Source organism: Gymnoscopelus microlampas (genome assembly GCF_963454915.1).
Source record: "Gymnoscopelus microlampas genome assembly, chromosome: 17".
NCBI lineage: Eukaryota > Metazoa > Chordata > Actinopteri > Myctophiformes > Myctophidae > Gymnoscopelus > Gymnoscopelus microlampas.
In genome coordinates this window covers 37,920,859-37,940,858 of record NC_139954.1, presented here as the reverse complement: position 1 = coordinate 37,940,858, position 20,000 = coordinate 37,920,859, and the positions used below count along the sequence as shown (strand labels likewise).

Genomic DNA, 20,000 nt, shown 5'->3' with positions numbered 1-20,000 from the left:
TGAGGGTGTGATGGAGTAGCCTCTATATAGACTATATCACTGCGTGGATATGAGTGTGGTGCTTCTATGACAACGTTTTTTTTTCCAAGGGGCTGGATCAAAAGAATGGCTCTGGACGCAATTGGTTAGACCTACAACCAACTACCAATTACAGTCTCCCATATTTGAATACTGGGCCCTGATTGGTCACCCCAGACTTCGGGAGCAGGAAGTGGATTCACAACGGAGCGGGGCCAGACCCAAATCGCAGAGGGCAATTTCTTTTTTGCACTGGCAGATTCTTCTGGTCCCAGGCTAGTGATGGAGTGTAGCGGGAAAGAGAAAGATACTGTGAGTGTGACAGAGATAGAGAATAGAGTAAGAGAGAGAAGTATAAAAGGGAGAGAGATACAGTAGAGGATGAAGGACATTGAGAGGAAGAGCCAGAGAGGGAGAGAGAAGGAGAGAGAGAGAGAGAGAGAGAGAGAGAGAGAGAGAGAGAGAGAGAGAGAGAGAGAGAGAGAGAGAGAGAGAGAGAGAGAGAGAGAGAGAGAGGCCCGACAAAGAAAGCAGGAAAAAGAAAGTTAACCCATTCAATCCGGGAATGCATCGGTGTCATTTTAAGATTTCTTTGGCTATTAAAAAAAAAAATGACACAGATGTGTTCCCGGTCTTAATGGGTTAAATAAGGCAGGAGGTGGGCAGGGAGAAACACATGCGCGTGCACACACACACACACACACACACACACACACACACATACACGCACGCACTCGCACGCACACAGAGTGACAGAGAGCGAGAGGTATTAAGTAAAGATCACAGAGTGTGAGTGACACAGAGGAAGGAGCAGTCAAACAGTGGCAGAGAGAGAGAAAGCCAATGCTGCTGGTGGTTGCAGCGGCGGCGGACCATCTCCACCTCCCAGTCACATGCTGTTAGACCTGATGACAGATAACCTTCACATCGTCATCTGTCATCTGCGATGCTCCCCACAGATAAATCACCGCACATCACTCACTCTAGGACCCCTTTCCAGATCTCTACTCTACAGGATCCTTCCAACCGTGGGCGAGGGGGGAAATGTTGAGCAATTATAGAGCTGCAACCATCGATTATTTTACCACTGATTATTCCATCAATTACTTTTTCCATTATTCGAAGCACTTTTTTTTTGCAAATCCCAGAATCAACATGAAAAAAAAAGTAAATAGATTTTTATAATCGACTAAATGATTAGACTGATTAATCACTTAAGCCCTATTTTATTCCACATTTACTGTGTAGCACAAAAATATCGATACTTACTTATTATCTGTTGCACCCCTATATGAGATTACTAATCATCAGGAAAAGTTTAGGAAAAAATGTAGGAAAAGGAAAGGGAGACCTCTGTTAAGCAATTAAGACCGGGAACGCATCTGTGTCATTTTAGATTTTAGCTATAACCATTACTTTATACTTTGGCTATTCAAAAATAGCCAATCTACAAGCTCACAACATGTCGCATCCATAGACCGTAAGAAATGATGGACAGCGTCACACCCTTGGTTACTACAGACCGTAAATGAAGCCTTTTTTGCAGCAATTTCAAATCCGCCATCTTTCTATATCCGGTTGACATCCGGTCCGAAATGCTATTAGCTGAAACCGCAGTGTGGGTGGGTCTTCACTCGGTAGAACCAGTAGAAACCCTAGAAACATACCCTACTTTATCATTAATTTTCAAATTAATGGGACCATAATTTACCAAAACGCATATCATGGTGATTAAAAGAAGACTTTAAACTAGCGACTGGAAGCATACAGTATTTATGACAATGTTTATTAAGGTAATAAAATCAAGTGTAAAGTTCGGCCAAAAACCCATCCGCTTGAATAGAGCCTAATTGCTTCTGCAACCAGCAGCGGTGAAACAACGAGACTACAGGCCATTCATATGAACTGTCACACTTCCTATATACAGTAGGCTCAATTTACAAGCCGGATGCTAGCCCCTTGGTCGCATCGCTATTATGGCACAAGTCTACAAGCAAGCGGCTGTTTTTGGTGAAGAGATTTGGCTCAGAGGGGAAAAAGCGGTCCAAGTACAGAGCCCAGTCAGGTCCAGTTGACTAAGTCTAGAGGGTTTAAGCGGTTCATGTTTTTCACAATCGTGCCTTGCCTCGCTGCACTGATAACAATCTGTCGTCACTTTCATCAGTTCCAGCGTCCGTTCCGTGGGAGAATGAGTGATGTGAGTAACATGATCTCCTGGTGGGCCGGGTATGAGCGTTATGGGGGGCCCCAGCGGGCCCCGGGGCCATTGTGACGGCTCATCTACTCATGTTACTGTCAGGACAGGACTGCTGAATGGCAGAACAGTGAGCCCCGCGCTATCGACGCCGACGCAGAGGTACTCGCGTTCTCATGGCCGCTCATCGACGTCCCGTCACACGCGTGCAGAGTTATGGCGGTGTACGTGGTGGAAGTGTTTATGTGTTTGTGTGTGTGTGTGTGTGTGTTGGAACTAAGGAAAGGAAGGTAAGAACAAGAATAATCCCCATGTGGAGCGAAATGTACAGTGCAGCCAAAACAACACATACTTGCATGATTATGACTATAAAAAAAGCGCATGCACATACAATTCACACATGCACGCATGCACACCTTAATCCTTTATCTATCCAAGCTCTCTCTTTCCACCTTTGTGTGTGTGCGTGCGTGTGTGTGCGTGCGTGCGTGCGTGCGTGCGTGCGTGCAGTGTCTGTATGTGTGTGATTCAGTCTTTGGCAGCCTCTCATTATCATATTGAGAGATTTCTGAGCTGCACTGCAGACAAAAGGAGAGGGGGAGACATAGCCCGAGAAAGAGAGAGCAGAATAACACAGGGAGGGAGAGAGAGAGAGAGAGAGAGAGAGAGAGAGAGAGAGAGAGAGAGAGAGAGAGAGAGAGAGAGAGAGAGAGAGAGAGAGACAGGGATTGAGAGTCCGCTTGCGTAAAAATAACAAATTGCCTCTCATTTGATTACCCCCTCCCCTCTCTCTGTCTCTCTCTCTCTATCTCTCTCTCGTCTGCTCGTCTTCCTGTTTGGATGTGCTCGTCTCAGCCTTGTTTATACTTAGTCGCATGGCGGTGTGTTGCGTGGCCAAAATAGCTGATCTACAAGCTCACAACCGCACAGCGAGCTTATGCTGTATAAATCAGTTATTTTTGGTGCGCGACACCGTCGTGCAACGTAGAATAACTGAGGCATCAGATTGCGTAACCAGTAAACCACTGGATGTGAGAACCATTCAAATCCAACCCGAGGACACCTGCTGTTTACATCTCTTTCATCTCATCTGCTACCCCTCCTCTCTCTCTCTCTATCTGCCTCCCCCTCTTATGTCTCTCTTTCGCTAATCTCTCTCCCTCTCTTTCTGTCTCATTCTCCTGTGCAGTGGTGGAATAAGTACTCACATTTTCTACTCAAGTAAAAGTATCGATACTGCAATGTAGAAATACTCTGTAAGTAGTAAAGTAAAAGGCCCGTGTTCAAAATGTTGCTTAAGTACAAAAGTATTGGCATCAAAATATACTTAAAGTACCAAAAGTAAAAGTATTAAAATGTTTGAAAATAGCAGATCTACAAGCTCACAACGCGTCGCGATGCGACGCGTTGTGAGCTTGTAGATCGGCTATTTTCAAATAGCCTATATATAAAACAGGGCTAAAGTGGTTAATGTATGTTTTATACTATAATAATTTATATCTGCAAAGTAACTAGTTACTAAAGTTTTCAAATAATTGTAGTGGAGTAAAAGTACAGTGCCTCTACATCTCAAAGTGCCTCTGAGATGTAGTGGAGTAGAAGTGAAAGTATTAAACATTGGAAATACTCCAGTATAGTAAAAGTACCATTTTTTTTTTACTTAGGTACAGTACTTGAGTAAATGTACTTAGTTACTTTACACCACTGCTCCTGTGTCTCTCTCTTTCTCCTCTCTTTTCCTTTCTTTTCCACTGTCTCTCCCTTCTCTTATCTCTCTCTCTCCTCCTCCTCTCTCTCTCTGTTGTCTTTTCTCTTTTCTCCGTCTTGTCTCTCTCCCTCTCAGCAGTACTAAAACGCATCAATCCCAGACATGCTCCATAGAGCAGAATACAGATTGGGGGAACAACGAGTGCTAATGTCCTCGCGGGGCGCTGAGTCTATCGAGAGCTCCAGTGATCGACGGGCCTGATAATGACACTGACGATGATAATTAAATCGGCAAATACGATATTAGTCCGCCGAGGGAAACGACTATTGCTTTTTGCATTCATTTTTTTAAATGCGCCTGTTATGATTGAAAGCGATGATCACAATGGCAACAGCCGAACTAAAGATGATTGTGGCTGCAGGAGTGTGTAGCAACGCCATTTTGGGACCTGGCTGTCTTGTTCTGAAGTTCTTCTTCAAAAAAAGAACTTCAAATTAGTTAGATAAGTTGGTTGAAATGGATATTATACATGAAAATGGATATTCTGTGAAGGATCTTTATATGCATGTGTGTGTGAGTATGTAAGTATATTTGTATGTAGGTACAAGTAGGTGAAATGGAGCTATGTGTGGAGGTATATTACTTGTATTATATTATATCAAGTTTTTTATCTTTTATTTCTTGTATTTTATTTCTCTGTTTTATTATTTATTTATTTTCTGCTATATTTGGAGGCCTGTTCACCGTGCTGTTAGGATTAGGAGTGAATCAATGGAATATCTGTTGGCAAACTGCCATGGCCTTTGAAATCGAGGGGAAAAGGAATGAGAACTTTCTAAAGGACTGATGTTGCTTTAATATAGGATCCCTCTCTTCTGGACTGCATAGCCCGTAACATGAGTGTTAAAAAAAAAACTGAAATGTACTCATTTTATTGTACCGTGATGCCCAAGATGACATGCTTGTTCTAAAAACAAAAAGAATAAAAATAAAGTATACAAAAAAAAAGAACTCTGATAAGTTGCACCAAACTGCTTTACTCTCCTCTGTGGTGCAGAGGGAATCCAAAGCCCCCAAAGTACATGTATTTTTTTTAATTAATTCTAATAAATTCAATGCAGTGGTGGTCCAGTGTGCACGGACATCGGTTAGAACTCTATGCTCTCCTCGCTCACCTGGACACCGGGGTGACGTAGTTCCCCGGGAAGACCCCGGAGGCGGCGGTCCTTAGCGACGTGCCTTTGAACCAGCCGTCCTGGCACTTCTCCGTCACGCGGTACATCTCCCCTTTCCTCAGCTCCAGCTCGTCGGCCTTCTGGGGTTTGTAGGCATACAGCGCCAGGTAGCTGAGCATACAAAAGGCCACAAAGCACACACACGCCACTGTTAGAAGACAATAGCAGGATAAAACACCACACAGCCCGGGCCCCTGTTATGAACTTCCCCCGAGTGGATTTCCCACAAATTGGAGAGCAAAATGTTTGAGCTGACTTCATGTGGAGCTTTTACAGTAGCAGCCTCGGTCCACACAACGGTTATTGACAGCTTTAACAAGCTTTTTAAAAGCTGACTGTCTGGAAGGTCTCGAAAAACCCTGGGAGTCAGAGTTAGATGCACTTCAAAGCACACGCCAATATCCTTGTTGAGTTTCTCACTGTACATGCGAGTAGAGATGTTCCAAAACTAAACCCTGTCTAAATGTGATACGACTGCTAAACATTGTTGTATGGCCCTGGAGCAGGTTAACCCATTAAGACCGGGCACGCATCTGTGTCATTTTAAGATTTCTTTGGCTATTTTTTGGAAAATCGTGGAAACTTTGTGCAAATCTTTGTGCTTCAGGGGGTCCCTGGAACAACATATTTTGAGATGGGAGTCCGTGGCCAAATACATGTCATTTTGGGTGGTCCTTGACATGTAAAAGTTTGAGAACCACTCATACAGCAACATACGTTTTTTAGAAAACTGTTAGGATTTAGAAGACATTTGTAGAATCCCCAGAAGCAAACATTTTAGTTACAAATGTTTGATTTAAAAAAAATATATATATATTCAAAGATTTGCACACATTTTCACGATAAAAAAAAAGAAGCAGATCTACAAGTTCATACAGTGTAGCACTTGTATATCTGCTATTTTTGAATAGCCAAAGAAATCTTAAAATGACACCGATGCGTTCCCGGTCTTAAAGGGTTAAACTATTTGTGAAACATGAACAAATACGTACAGAGAATGGATGTCATTTTGATAATTACTTTTCGCTAGCTCTGACTAATGTCTCGGCTAGCACTGCACATGGTGTTTGCCCTGTGTAGAGCGTAAATGAGCTATCATCACGTGATAAATGACATGATATTGGATCGCCGCACAGACTGGCGTACGCGCCGAAACCCGATCCAGCTTTTTTTAGGCAGTGTCGGAGGCATTTCCGATACTGCTTATCGGTTTTGGAACAACTCTGGAGGCACACGGTACGCCTCGCTGATGTCACAACTTAAGAATTGGACACACTGTTCAGTGTTTTTGGTCTCCCTCCATTGAGAACAGCAGTAACCCACAAATCGACCGACTTAAATCGGAGAGCTCCTCTCGCACTCTCCTTAGCAGCGTCTTTCCCAGCAAAGGGAAATGACAATTTAATGTATTTACAGGTTTTTAGGAAAGGTAAAAGAAAAGGCCAGTATGGGGCCTGTGCGGTCAGTATCATCCGTTCTATGGACCTCGAGCCAGTTTGTGGAGAACAGCTGGTTCCAACCGACTGTGTGGCGTGTGCGTGTGTGCGTCATCTGTCTTCCTCAGCCAGAAATGACTCATTTCACATTGCTGAAAGACTAGACCAGTGTACATGACAATAAATTACACCACTTCAATGCAGAAGATTAACAGCAGATATATACGGCACATACATACTAGTAGGCTGTGAATATTGATTACTCTTTTATATATGATGACGATGGTGCTGGATGTTGTTTATATCACCGTTTCTCAACGTCCAAACGGATCTTTGCGGGTCTGTAACTCTGAGAGTGTAGAAATGGAACCAAACGGACCCTTACGGGTCAAATAAACACTGAAGATTTTACAGTGTTTACATTTTATACAAAAATGGTATCAAACAAGCCTATCAAACTGGGGGGGGGCCTTGATATTCAAGAGCTTGAGAATCACTGGTGTCTGTGTTTGCGTCGGTGTGTGTGTGTGTGTGTGTGTGTGTGTGTGTGTGTGTGTGTGTGTGTGTGTGTGTGTGTGTGTGTGTGTGTGTGTGTGTGTGTTCAGGCATTCACAGTGCAGAGGAGAGGGCCAAGTAAACAAGCTCTATATGCTGCTGCCTCGTGGTTTCCATGGCAACAGATGGAGGGGTTAGGTGTGAGTGTGTGTATGTGTGTGTGTGTGTGTGTGTGTGTGTGTGTGTGTGTGTGTGTGTGTGTGTGTGTGTGTGTGTGTGTGTGTGTGTGTGTGTGTGTGTGTGTGTGTGTGTTTGTGTGTGTTGGGGGGGGTGTGTCTCCCCATGGCAACAGGGCCGGTTGCCGGGTCAAGATGGAAACATCCGATCTCATCAGTAGGACGACCCGCGCTCTGGAGGTTGTGCACGCAATGTGTGTGTGTGTGTGTGTGTGTGTGTGTGTGTGTGTGTGTGTGTGTGTGTGTGCGAATGCACGTGCGTGAGTGTAGCGCTATTTGTAGAGTGACGATATTAAACCTGACACTGTTGCCTGTATTCCACTCGCATCCTGTAGGCAGGACAACAGCTCTGGGTAAACGGTGTACACACACGCACAGGCGAGCGCGCAGGCACGCAGGCACGCACGCTGGTGCTTGCCATGTGGATTAATTACCAGGTAACATTTAGAACGGTCTAGTTCAGCAACTGGCATGGCGTCTGACAAGCCATCTGGATCTCACATTGTCTCATTTTAATTCTACATGATTCCTGAGGTTATTTGTCCACCGTGTGTGTGTGTGTGTGTGTGTGTGTGTGTGTGTGTGCGTGTGCGTGTGCGTGTGCGTGTGCGTGTGCGTGTGTGTGTGCGCGCGTGCATGCGTGTGTGTGCGTGTCTGCCTGCGTTTGTGCATAATTGCATGCACCTGTGCACTTGTGTAAACCCTACTGTATATACTTAGTGGACCGGGGTCAAGTACTTTTGTACAGATGTATTTCTACATTGTGGTATTGTTACTTTTACTTAAGTAAAGAAGAGTCTGAGTACTTCCTCCACCACTGGTGGTAACACACTTAGCTCGTGGCGCTGTGGGGAACATGTCCTGTTCTTTGTAAACAAGGAGAGGGCAGTGCTGGAACACCAGGGTCCACGCTGCGTGTGTGCGCGCAGGTGCATGCCTGCGTGCGTGCGTGTGTGTTGCACTCACATGTTGAGCGGCAGCTGGACCTTGGCGTGTGCAAGCAGCTCTGAGGTCACGGAGGCCACCCTGGGGGGCACCAGCACCCCCACTGAGGAGGGGGAGGGGCCTGGAGGAGACGCATCCTGCAGAGACACAAACACAAACACATCAACACACACAGGTAGACGGAGAGACACACACGCACACATACGCACACACAAACACACACATACACTCACAGGTGGACAGCTGCGCATGTTAAGTGCAGCCAAACTCCCCACCGGCACATGAGCGTGCATGCATGTGCACGCATACACACAAAACACACAGACACAGTAGTTATGTGTCAGAGAGAAGTGCAGCATACAAAGTAATTTTGTACAGAATTCTGTGTAATGTATGCTACCATATGGTAGAATGTCTATGTACGTGTGCGTGTGTGTGCGTGCGCGTGTGTATAGTAGAACATGAGAAGCAGACATTGTGAAGACAATTTCCCTGGTCCTCACAAGGACGTATTTTGTATTTATTTTTAGGCTTACAATTAGGAAAAGGTTCAGGTTGGGGTTAGGATTAAACATGTAGAGGTTAGGTTCAGAGGTTGGTGTTATGCCTCATTTATACAGTATGTAGTTGTGCACCGTGTCGCTCACTGAAAATAGCAGATCTACAAGCTCACAATGCGTTGTGCCGTGAGGCTTTGTGAGCTTGTAGAGGCGTGTGACACTGGCACACAATTAATTATAAGTCAGGATTGAGGCTTAGGGATAAAAACGGCATTTATTAAATGTATGTAAAATGTTGATGTCCTCACAAGTATAGTACCCCAAACATGCGTGTGCGTGTGTGTCAGTGTTGATTTTTTTTTCACTTTTTAAAGTGAAAAACTAAATAAAAACAGAATAAAAACTAAGCTAGGATGACTGAAACTAAGACTAAATATATTCGCAATTTCGTCAACAAATAAAAACTAGACTATAGTGGAGAAGAGATCCAGTAGAACTAAAAGACAAGTCATTTTATGTTTGGTTGCACTCAGGCGTTGCGCTCTGAAAATACTGTAGCAGATCTACAAGCTCACAACGTGTGAGCTTGTAGATCGGCTATTTTCAGCATGCAAGCAAGTGTAAAATCAGCCATTACGACGCCAACAAGGTCTGCCAAAATACATTTTAGTCGACTAAATCAACTATAGATTTAATCGACTATAATCTTATGATATTTAGTCGACTAAAGCTAGACAAGAACTAAAACTTTTCAGATGACTAGAATTTTATTCAAAAGACTAAGACTAAACTAAATCAAAACTTGCTGTCAAAATCAACACAGGTGTGTGTGTGTGTGTGTGTGTGTGTGTGTGTGTGTGTGTGTGTGTGTGTGTGTGTGTGTGTGTGTGTGTGTGTGTGTGTGTGTGTGTGTGTGTGTGTGTGTACCTGTATGCGTGCTGCAGCTCGTGGGTCAGAGGAGCTGATGAGGACAGGGTGGGAGATCTCCATGCTGTGTCTGTTGTTGAGCTGAGCTGCCCTCTGGCTGACTGACAGCGCCGTGAACGAATGGCGCTTCTTGGCGTTCTTCTTCCCCTCCCCTCGCCTGTGGCCGCCGCCGCCGCCACCGTTCCCATTGGAGGGCGAGGGGCCGGGCGAGGGGCCCGGGGAGCAGGGTCCCAGCGGGGCGGGGTCGGAGCTGCTGGGACCCGGCACTGCTGGGGCAGGCGTGGGCTTGTCGATCTCCATCAACTGCTTGGCTGTTTCATTTAACTGAGAGGGGAGGAGAGGAGAGGAGAGGGGAGGGGAGGGGAGGGGAGGGGAGGGGAGGGGAGGGGAGGGGAGGGGAGGGGAGGGGAAGGGAGGGGAGGGGAGAGGAGAAGCAAGGTAAGATTCCATCTCTCTATAGTTTACATCTGAGCAACAATGCCAACAAGGTCACAAACACGCACGCACGCACGCATGCGCGCACACACACACACACACACACACACACACACAGCTTTGGTTGCTGGCACATGCGGTGCACTTTGCGTGCCCTTTCCTCTGAGCTCACTTGTTCTCGTTGGCATCTCTTCAAACCGACAGGCTACAATCATCACTTTACAACAACCAGTCATGAGAGACTTTCCTCAGAGCAACGCTCTCCTCTCGTTCTTTCTCACACAAGCAGAAAACGGATACCCGAATATCTCACCCCAATTTGCTGAGCTTCCCTTTCTGCATAGCCTAGGTTTCTCTCTCTCTCTCTCTCTCTCTCTCTCTCTCTCTCTCTCTCAAGCACTTAAGTACAATTTTGAGGTATTTGTACTTTACTTGAGTAAATCCAATTTCCAATACTTTTACTTCTACTCCACTACATCTCAGAGGCAAATATTGTACTTTTACTCCACTACAATTATTTGAAAACTTCAGTTACTAGTTACTTTTCAGATATAAATTATATTATAAAACACGGGGCGACGCTTTGGGGGCTTGTAGATCTGCTATATAAACATTTTAGTACTTTTACTTTTGGTACTTTAAGTACATTTTGATACTTTTGTACTTTTACTCAAGTACATTTTTAATTCCGGACTTTTACTTGTAACGGAGTATTTAGATATTGCAGTATTGATACTTTTACTTAAGTAAAATATCTGAGTATTTTTTCCACCCCCTGTCTCTCTCTCTCTGCAAGCTTTGTTCCATTATGTTTTTCATAGTTTTTGTGCCAGCTCGGCGGGAGACAGTGGAAGGGAAGGACGGAGAAGATGAGAGTGGAGAAGAGAACCCCCCCCCCCCCATTATGTTTGGATTAATTTCAAGCCTTTTTCAGCCAATGCTGTTACCCGGGAGCGACTTACAAAGCAAAGTGTATAGCCTCGGAAATTAGCTGCATCGTTTTTGTAAGTAAACAACATCTATAAATATATCGTAGTAGTGGTTCTACTGTAGGATTCAAAAACAACCTTTTTTTTTTCTTGGGGGGAGGGTCGTTGGGACTGACTATCAGGGGCTTTGCAGGGGGAGGTTCAGTTTGGCGCGCGACAAAATGTCTTGTGGCCCGTTTGGGATTGCCACCACACACTGAAGACACACATACACAACACACACGCTCATATGAAATGCTTAGTAATTTCTTCTGATTTGTTTTTGCACCAAATAGAGTCCTTATTCTGGGGGGGAATATTCAACGAAAATAGCATGCATACAAGCGCGTTGCAAGTGAGCTTGTATATCAGCTTTTTTCAGTGAATAGATTTGTTTGAGAAAAAAGGAAGGGACCAAGTGTAGACCCTTGGGTGACCCCGGGTCAAGTACAAGGTGTTAACTCTTTAGGTAACTTTCCTCTTCTACCTCAGATTTGGACCGGGGTCTCTTACGCAAGTGCTGACATTTTTTACCATTGAGCAAATAGGACCCAAAAGTAACAACAAAACAAAGTATTTCCTTGCTTGCAATGAAAGTATTCCATAAGTGTTGCGCTGGGTGGACACAGTCGTCTCGGAACAAGGAAGTGTACTGTAGTTGAACAAATAGAATAGATTTTTGGTTACTGCATTGTCTTGAGAGCAACGTTTAGTTGTAAATGACATGGTGTGTTTGTTTACATGGCTGTCATGTTGGATACGGCATGAAATCAAGCAGCGCAGGTTGATATGAGCAGGTGCTCTGAGTCTTTGATTAGACATCGGTCTGTTATAGAGCTCATCGGTCATTATACAGAAATAACACACCGCTGTATTCAGCGATTGACCAATCAGAATCAAGCATTCAACCAAGCCGTGTAATAAGTTGTATTAACATACTGTACCATACAGATTGGACAAATTATATTTTATTCATTAAAAAAAGAAGTCACATAGTGCCGCTTTAGGTGGTTAAAGTTTTTTAAAAAAACTTTTTCAACCCTACCCCAACCACACAACATGGAAATAAAGTAGACTTTCAGGGCTGGAGACTAGAAGCATCATCTGGCCTCATTTGGTTCTGAGTCATCATCCTCACTTGTCTCTCTCTTTACTACTCTACTCTTTTAGTTTGTCTCTGTGTCTCATCTCTCTCTTCTCTCCTATTGCTTTCTGTCTCTATGTCTCTCTCCTGCCTCTATTTTGCTTTTTCTTGATTCTCTCTTTTGTCAGTTTCTCTCCTTTCTATTTGCTCTTTGTTGCTGTCTCTCTCGTCTCCTCTCGCTGGCATCGTGTTCCCTTTGTGCTGTCTGTCAGTGTCTTTTCTCTTCCTCTATTGCTGCTGTTTGTGTCTCGTCTGTCTCAGTCTCTCTCATTCCTTTTGTCATTGCTGCTTTCTTCTTGTCTGTCTTCTAATTGTTGTCTCCACCTGATTCGGATGCTATCAATGCATAGAATGGGAGATTATCACTTAAAACAAGGCTTATGTGGTTGAATTAAATAAAGTTCATTTTACGTGCATCCTACATTTACTCGTTTGCTTGTTCATTTCAATTAAATCAAAGTTAAATGTTCTTTTCATAAAAAAAAGGTTAATTATGTTTATTTAAATTCATTTGTTTGAGTATGTTCACAAATAGATTCTGTAATCAAAACTTTTTTCACTTCGTTATATCCATTAAAACATGGGTAATCGTCGGTGGTCTAGGTCTCTCTACAATCTGCATCTGGACCGTCACGGTGCGGTTCAGGTGAGGACCCAGAAGCAGAACAAGGCAAGCAGGCAGATCAAGCCCAGTATTTATCAACACCAAACAGGCTCACAGCAGGACAAACACAGGCAGGGACACACTTTAACAATGATTATCAATTGACCACAGGGAGGTTTAAACAGACCCAGAGAGAGAGAGAGTTAGGACACGCTTTGATCTCACCACAAAGCGGTCTGAAAAGTAACTAATAACTAAAGTTTCCAAATAATTGTAGTGGAGTAAAAGTACAATATTTGCCTCTGAGATGTAGCAGAGTAGAAATAGTGATCTCATTGACATGAGCATTTCCGCATTCCACTCTTACAATGGGAGTCAACGCTAGTGTCTTCACTCTCATGTTGGATCACGCTTGGTTTAAATAGACACAGACTAACAGGACACAGGTGAAACATAATTGCAATCAACACATGATTGGCTGAAACTGAACAGGACTCAGGTGAACTACATTTGCAATACAGACTGGTGATACAAGACAGGTAGCAACAACTAGGGCAGACAGGAAACACTAGGAACAACACTACATAATAAAAGGTACCCAACAGACAGTTCATGACAAAATGTGTCATCAGTCGGGCTCTAGACAGCAGCGCCATGTGATTGAGACTGTCCTGGCCCACAGTGCTCCTTAACCATGTGTACAGCCGGCACAGAGAAGCACTGAAAGATGGTTCACAACTTCAGCTGCTTACAGGGAGATGCTGCTCAGTGCCACTTGGAGGACTGATTTCAGGGTCGGAAACAACAACATATAAACGTCAAGCAGCTTGAAGACACTGAGAGTATATGTCAGGAATGGATGCTGCTGGGGTTTGGGGTTTCTTTTTTTTCACCAAGAAATGTTTTGCTAGCAGTGCCTTTTGTGACAGTAGCTGGATTCCTTAGTGTGTTGCAAGGTGGTGTTTGAGACTGGGTGGCACGCCTGTGGATGCCCATCACGAGGATCTGCTCCCACGCCTTTGAGAACTGATTCTCAAGTTCTTCAGTCATTCGGTCCAGACAGGGAAAGAACAGAATTCGTCGCTGTTTGGATGGAAACCTTGTATCTTAAAAAAACAACATTGTTTTTCAGGGAATGGAAAGACATTTTTTAGAAATAGTGAAAAAATCGTCTATTTTCACTACTTTTGCTCGAAAGTGACGAAAACAAACGAAAACATTTGAAATATGGCGATACAAGGTTTCTGCCCAACGAGATGCAGTTGGAGACGCTCTGTCGTGCTGGAGTCTGAGCTCTTTAGTACCGCATGATGACAGATACAATTTTGGCATTTAGCAGGCGCTCTTATCCAGAGAGATTATGCGTGCAAGATCGGAGTAAATGTCATGAACCCTAGTCAATAAACGACAAGGAAAATGATCTCATAAGTAGAGCGCAAAGAAAACAATTAAGTGCTACACAGTAACTAGATTCAGAGTTTTCAGATTGCGGAGAAAAAATGGGGAGTGAGTTTCCAGTCCTGACTGGGGGCGGCAGTGTTGATTTCGTCGACTAAAACTGTGACGAAAAATGCTCGTCGACTACCTTTTTTCACTGATGAAAACTAAATAAAAACTAAGCTACGATGACTAAAACTAAGACTAAATATATCGACAATTTCGTCAACAAATAAAAACTAGACTAGAAAATGTTAGGGAGGGATGAGTGGAGAAGAGATCCAGTAGAACTAAAAGACAAATCATTTTATGTTTGGTTGCGCTCGGGTGTTGCGCTCTGATAATAACCGATCTAGAAGCTCACAACGCGTCGCGCTGCGACGCATTGTGAGCTTGTAGATTGGCTATTTTCAGCAAATCAGCCATTACAAATCAGCCATTATAAATCAGCCATTAAAATCAGCCATTACGACGGCAGCAAGGCACCGCCAAAATACATTTTAGTCGACTGAATCAACTGTAGATTTAGTCGACTAAAACTAAAACATTTCAGATGACTAAAATATGACTAAAACTAAATGTAATTTTATTCAAAAGACTATGACTAAAACTAAATAAAAATGTGCTGCCAAAATCAACACTGGGGGGCGGGGGTCATTCCAAAGTTTGGAAGCCAAGGGGGGAGAAAGATTCCACCACATCCTCTTCTGTTTGCTTTCTCAGACCAACAGAGAGGGCTCCTCTCGGATGTTTTGCAAACAAACGTTTGCGGTGGTCTACTGTAAACCCTCCTCTGCCATCTGATCACAGACAGCTGTGTGGTATGCTGCAGCGTTTGGGGCGAGGTCCCACACTTTCCCTCTGCAGGTACTTGTGCAGTCCCTCTGTGAGCGTGAGCAGGTTTTTAAACATAGCGTGAAGCATGTAGACTGACGTGAATTTGCCTCAGCCTGGACCGGAGTCCTACAGCTGTTGGTGTGTGAATGCTTTCTAAACACTGGGTAACAGCAGGGAAGCTGTTAACCTGGCATGATCACTGACAGATGGATGAGCTAGGCTTTTTCTTTTGTAGCCGTTTCCGAACAGCAGCACACTTGTCATGGTTGACAAGCGACACATTGAAAAATTAATAGAAATTGACTTCCTTCACTAGGTCAAATAAGTTCATGGCTGTTGGCAGTGGTTCTCAACCAGTGGTCCGGGGACCACCAGTGGTCCTTGAGGGGATTCCAGGTGGTCCCCAGCTAAATGATGGTGAGTTGGTAACCAAATGGACCCTTATAGATCTTTAACTCTTGAGGGTGTAAAATGAAACCAAATGGACCCTTACCATCGGTTTAATTTTACACTCTCAAGAGTTGAATTATTGTTAAACATCTGCATTACTTAATTTACAAGAATTGTTATTTTGATCAACGTTTGCCTGTTATCTCTCCTATGGTACAAACATCAACACAGAATGGAATTGTAGACAAAATCGTATCCAAACTCATGTGCATAGCCATGAGGACATTGCAAGTAGGCACCCAAATAATTTCCCCCACCCATCTGACTACACAGCAGACAAATGGCTGCCGTGTTAAGTGGTGAGAAGGGTGGGCCATGATGAACACTTTTTTCAAAATGGACCCTGATACGGAAAAGGTTGGGAATCACTGACATAGACTCGGCAGCCTCTGGGTTTGTTTTTACATAAAGGTGCTAGCGCAACCACCAACTCATCACCGATGCACGTACCCGGCGCTTTCAAATCTATGCCAGTGGAAAGCAGCAACTGCTGCATGGTGTCAGTAATTGACTGCACATCAAACCCAGCTCAGCTTTTTTAAAGCTAGGAAACGTTCTTTAAACAATGCCCTCTGGAACTATGTACCACACACACACTATCCGCCAACTGTTCAATGTGCACCTTGCCTCATCCGCCATCACAGAATGTATCTTAGCTGCCTTCATCTCTGGGAGGATGTTCTCCACAACGACTTCAGCGCAGCATGTGATTCCTTCACTTTGGAAGATGGGGATAAGATAGGTGACATGTGATGGTGCAGGCATAGCTTTGATGAAAAGGGCTCAAATTTGATCCCTAGTGTCACTATTCTTGGTAGGTCATAGGCAAATATTTAACAAAATATCTGCAAGTGTGCTGTGATCTACAAGCGTGTTGCTGAAAAGTTGTAAGCTATTCTCGGAAAAGAGATTTGTGAGTAAAGGGAAAAAAGGAGTGGGGCAAGTACGGACGGCTGGAGGATGCCTGGTCGATTTAAGCATAATAGGATTTAAGGTTAAGGAGTTTCATACACTGAGTGAACTTCAACTTCTTCAAGTTGAAGATGCATTGATTTGAGGCATTCCTCTGTTTTGTTGTTCCCTCACAATGGTACTCCCTGCTTCCCCATTAACCCTTTACAACCGGGAATGCATCTGTGTAACCACTTAAAACATTATTTTATACTTTGGCTATATAAAAATAGCAGATATACAAGCTAATAGCGCGGCACCGAGTGCCGTGCTATGAGCTTGTAGATCTGCAAAAAATAAATAAATCGTGATTTCTTTTTCTTTTTTTTTAAGCGAACAGCTTTAACTCAAATCTTTGCTTCTGGGGGTCCCTGGAACAACATATTCTGAGAAGGGGGTCCGTGGAAAATTACATATCATTTTGTACATTTTTTTTGTACTTTTGTAGAATCCCCAAAAGCAAAGATTTGAGTTACAAATGTTCGCTTAAAAATATATATTCAAAGATTTGCACAAATGTTCACGATTCTTCAAAAATAGCAGATCTACAAGTTCGTAGCGCGACACTCGGTGCCGCGCTATGAGCTTGTAGATCTGCTATTTTCGAACAGCCAAAGAAATCTTAAAATGACACAGACGATGCGTTCCCGGTCTTAAAGGGTTAAGGCGGTAGCTGGCACAATGCAGCGCAGGTGTTCCCTTCTCTCTGTGATCTCTCGTACGCTTGCAGCTTACAGTTGCTCGACAACATAGTACGACTGGTTTTGAAGCTCTCCCTTACACACACACACACACACACACACACACACACACACACACACACACACACACACACACCAAAGTGGCCTTGTGCAAAGCAGTCTTTTCATCATCTCTGAATGTGTCCAGAGCAGACTTCTTTTCAATTTGAAAGAGCCTGCCGCTTATTAGAGAATCCATGTTTTTGTCTCGTCTAGCTGCTGCTTACAAAGCAGTCTGCAGGTTAAGCGGACTGCCTGCATTTTAATTGAGTGAATACTCCCGACTATTCAAAATGCGAATACCGGTGGCCACACAGTATGTGTGAAAGTTTGCACAGTAGCAGCAGCAACACTAAATGGATGCTATGCATGGTTCTGTCGTTTCTCCGTACGGACGTTTTTTTCTTTTATGTTAGATGTATTAATCACATGAACCCCAGTGTCCTTATTCTGGGCATGACATAATGGGAGAACGTTCGGTTCAGATCTACTAGGGCACAAGCTTTTAGATCACCTATTTTCAGCTAAGCAATTTGCCGTATAAAGGGAAAAAAGAAGGGGACTGGGGACACAGGTCAACTAAGTACATAGGGTTTAGGTGGTTAGAAAAACACCCGGACCACAATAAAACAAGCCCCTGGGGCTTCTCTGTGTTATCCTTTTAAGCAGAACTTTTGACTGTACTACCCGTACTGTTAATAATCTTGTTAACCCGTTAAAACCGGCAAAGCATCTGTGCCATTCAGTGTTGGCCATTCAAAAATAGCAGATACACTATAATCTGCGCTCACAGCGCGTCACTTTGTGCCACGCTGAGAGCTGCAAGAAAATGTGTGCAAATCATTGAATATATATATATTTTGAAAGCGATTTTTTTTACTCAAATCTTTGCTTCCCGTGTTCCCTAGGGTAGGTACCCTCACAAAAACATACAGTAATCCTGGTCACTATACTGCCTCCCCCTGACCAGCCGGGGTGCCTGATGGAGGGCAAAGGAACTGGTTGGAATAACGTGTTCCTTCCACCCAGGGAACTCTCCCCTGTCAGGTGATAAGAAGGTCAGTTGGCTCTCATGCATTGAAGGAGGCATGAGCTCGGCCCTGGCCTCCCTAGGTTGGCAGAGGGAAGGTAGTGCCCAGGATTACACAGACAATTGGCACTGGGTGTAAAAAAATGGGGTTACAAAAATCGTGGGATAATAATTAAAAGAAGAAAAAAAAAACCTTGGCTTCTGGGGGTCCCTGGTACAAAATATGTTTAGATGAGGGTCGGCGACCAAATACATATACATTTTGGGAGTCCTTGACATGGAAAAGTTTGAGAACCTCAACCACTGATATAGCAACATCAGTTTTCAAACAACGGTTTTAGATTTTGGAAGACATTTCAAGTCTTAATGGGTCAATAAAGTATTCAATCAATCAAGGAACAAACAGTTGCTTATCACAACATGGCTCGTGCTACAGAGCGTCGGTCCAGTGCAACGTGTGCTGTGGAAGAAATAAAAAACGTGGTATGACTTCTGAAAAGGGAGGCCAAAAAAAAAAGCGGATCGATGCCCACGAGGCAAGTGTCATGCAGCCACCGGAGGAGGAGGAGGAGAGCAGACTGCAGTGCTCTCTCTCCGCTGGACCAGCGCATGGGGGCTGCTATCCTGCGCCAAACAGCTGCCACCAAACATCCATGGAGACAGCCATGCCCAGAAGTTATTTTGAGAAATGTAACGGCTCATTCATAATGATTTGCACAAGCAAGCGGCGGGGAAAAGGTTGCGTTGAACCGAAGAGACATTTAGATTTCATGCAAATATATCGTGGAGAAATAAACTAGGGAATTCTAATCTTGATCTTGAGCAGAATACACCAGTTTAGCCCATTAAAGACCGGGAACGCATCTGTCATTTCAGATTTCTTTTGGCTGTTCAAAAATAGCAGATCTACAAGCTCATAGCGCGGCACCGAGTGCCGCGCTATGAGCTTGTAGATCTGCTATTTTTGAAAAAATCCTGAAACATGTGTGCAAATCTTTGAATATATTTTAAAAGCGAATATTTGTAACTCAAATCTTTGCTTCTGGGGGTCCCTGAAACTAAATATTTTGAGATGGAGGTCCACGGCCAAATACATATCATTTTAGGGGTCCTTGACATTGAGAACCACTGATATAGGATTTAGAAAACATTTTGTAGAATCGGCCTCAGGTCTTAATGCGTTAAACCGTAGCGTCCGTATTCTGGGGTGAACGTTTGGCCAAAACGTGTCGGAGTGAGCTTGTAGATGGGGCTATTTTGACAAAATATATTTGTGTGAACAAAGAAAAGGAGTGGACCAAGACTATTCAGCAAAAAAATCATCCCATTTTATTATTGTTCCTGCATGATCTACGATTGTGACTCTTTCTCCCCAGAATACATTGTCCCTGAAAATCTGCATACACCACCAGCAGTAGTACTGTATGCAGAGAGGTACAGTATGCACCTGTCATGTCTAGTTTCCTTTATACTGATCTCAAGAGCTTTGCTCAGCATAAACTTTATACATTGATACATACAGTACTGTACAGTATGGGCCCCAGGTGTGTTGAAAGGCTCTCTTCCGGAGTGCAAATCAAACTGAGATGAATGTTAAATGAGTGTGCGACCCCTATTTCCATATTTGGGAATGAGTGAATGTGAGTGATTTACGATGTCCAATGTAATTTACTAATTATGGGCTTATTGTTTTTGGCATGGCTCTTTGCA

At 43.8% G+C, this 20,000-nt stretch overlaps 1 protein-coding gene across 2 annotated transcripts in view; it reads right to left on the bottom strand.

The window, feature by feature from the left end:
• The window catches only part of LOC311064503 (E3 ubiquitin-protein ligase SH3RF3-like), a 143,875-nt gene that overhangs the window by 19,620 nt on the left and 104,255 nt on the right, over nucleotides 1-20,000 (bottom strand). For both annotated transcript variants that reach the window (XM_084084347.1, XM_084084348.1), the window contains exons 4-6: nucleotides 9,695-10,018; nucleotides 8,289-8,404; nucleotides 5,096-5,266 (exon numbers count right to left, since the gene is read on the bottom strand). In XM_084084347.1, the coding sequence (XP_083940473.1) occupies nucleotides 5,096-5,266; nucleotides 8,289-8,404; nucleotides 9,695-10,018 (611 nt within the window). The remainder of the gene's footprint in view (nucleotides 1-5,095; nucleotides 5,267-8,288; nucleotides 8,405-9,694; nucleotides 10,019-20,000) is intronic.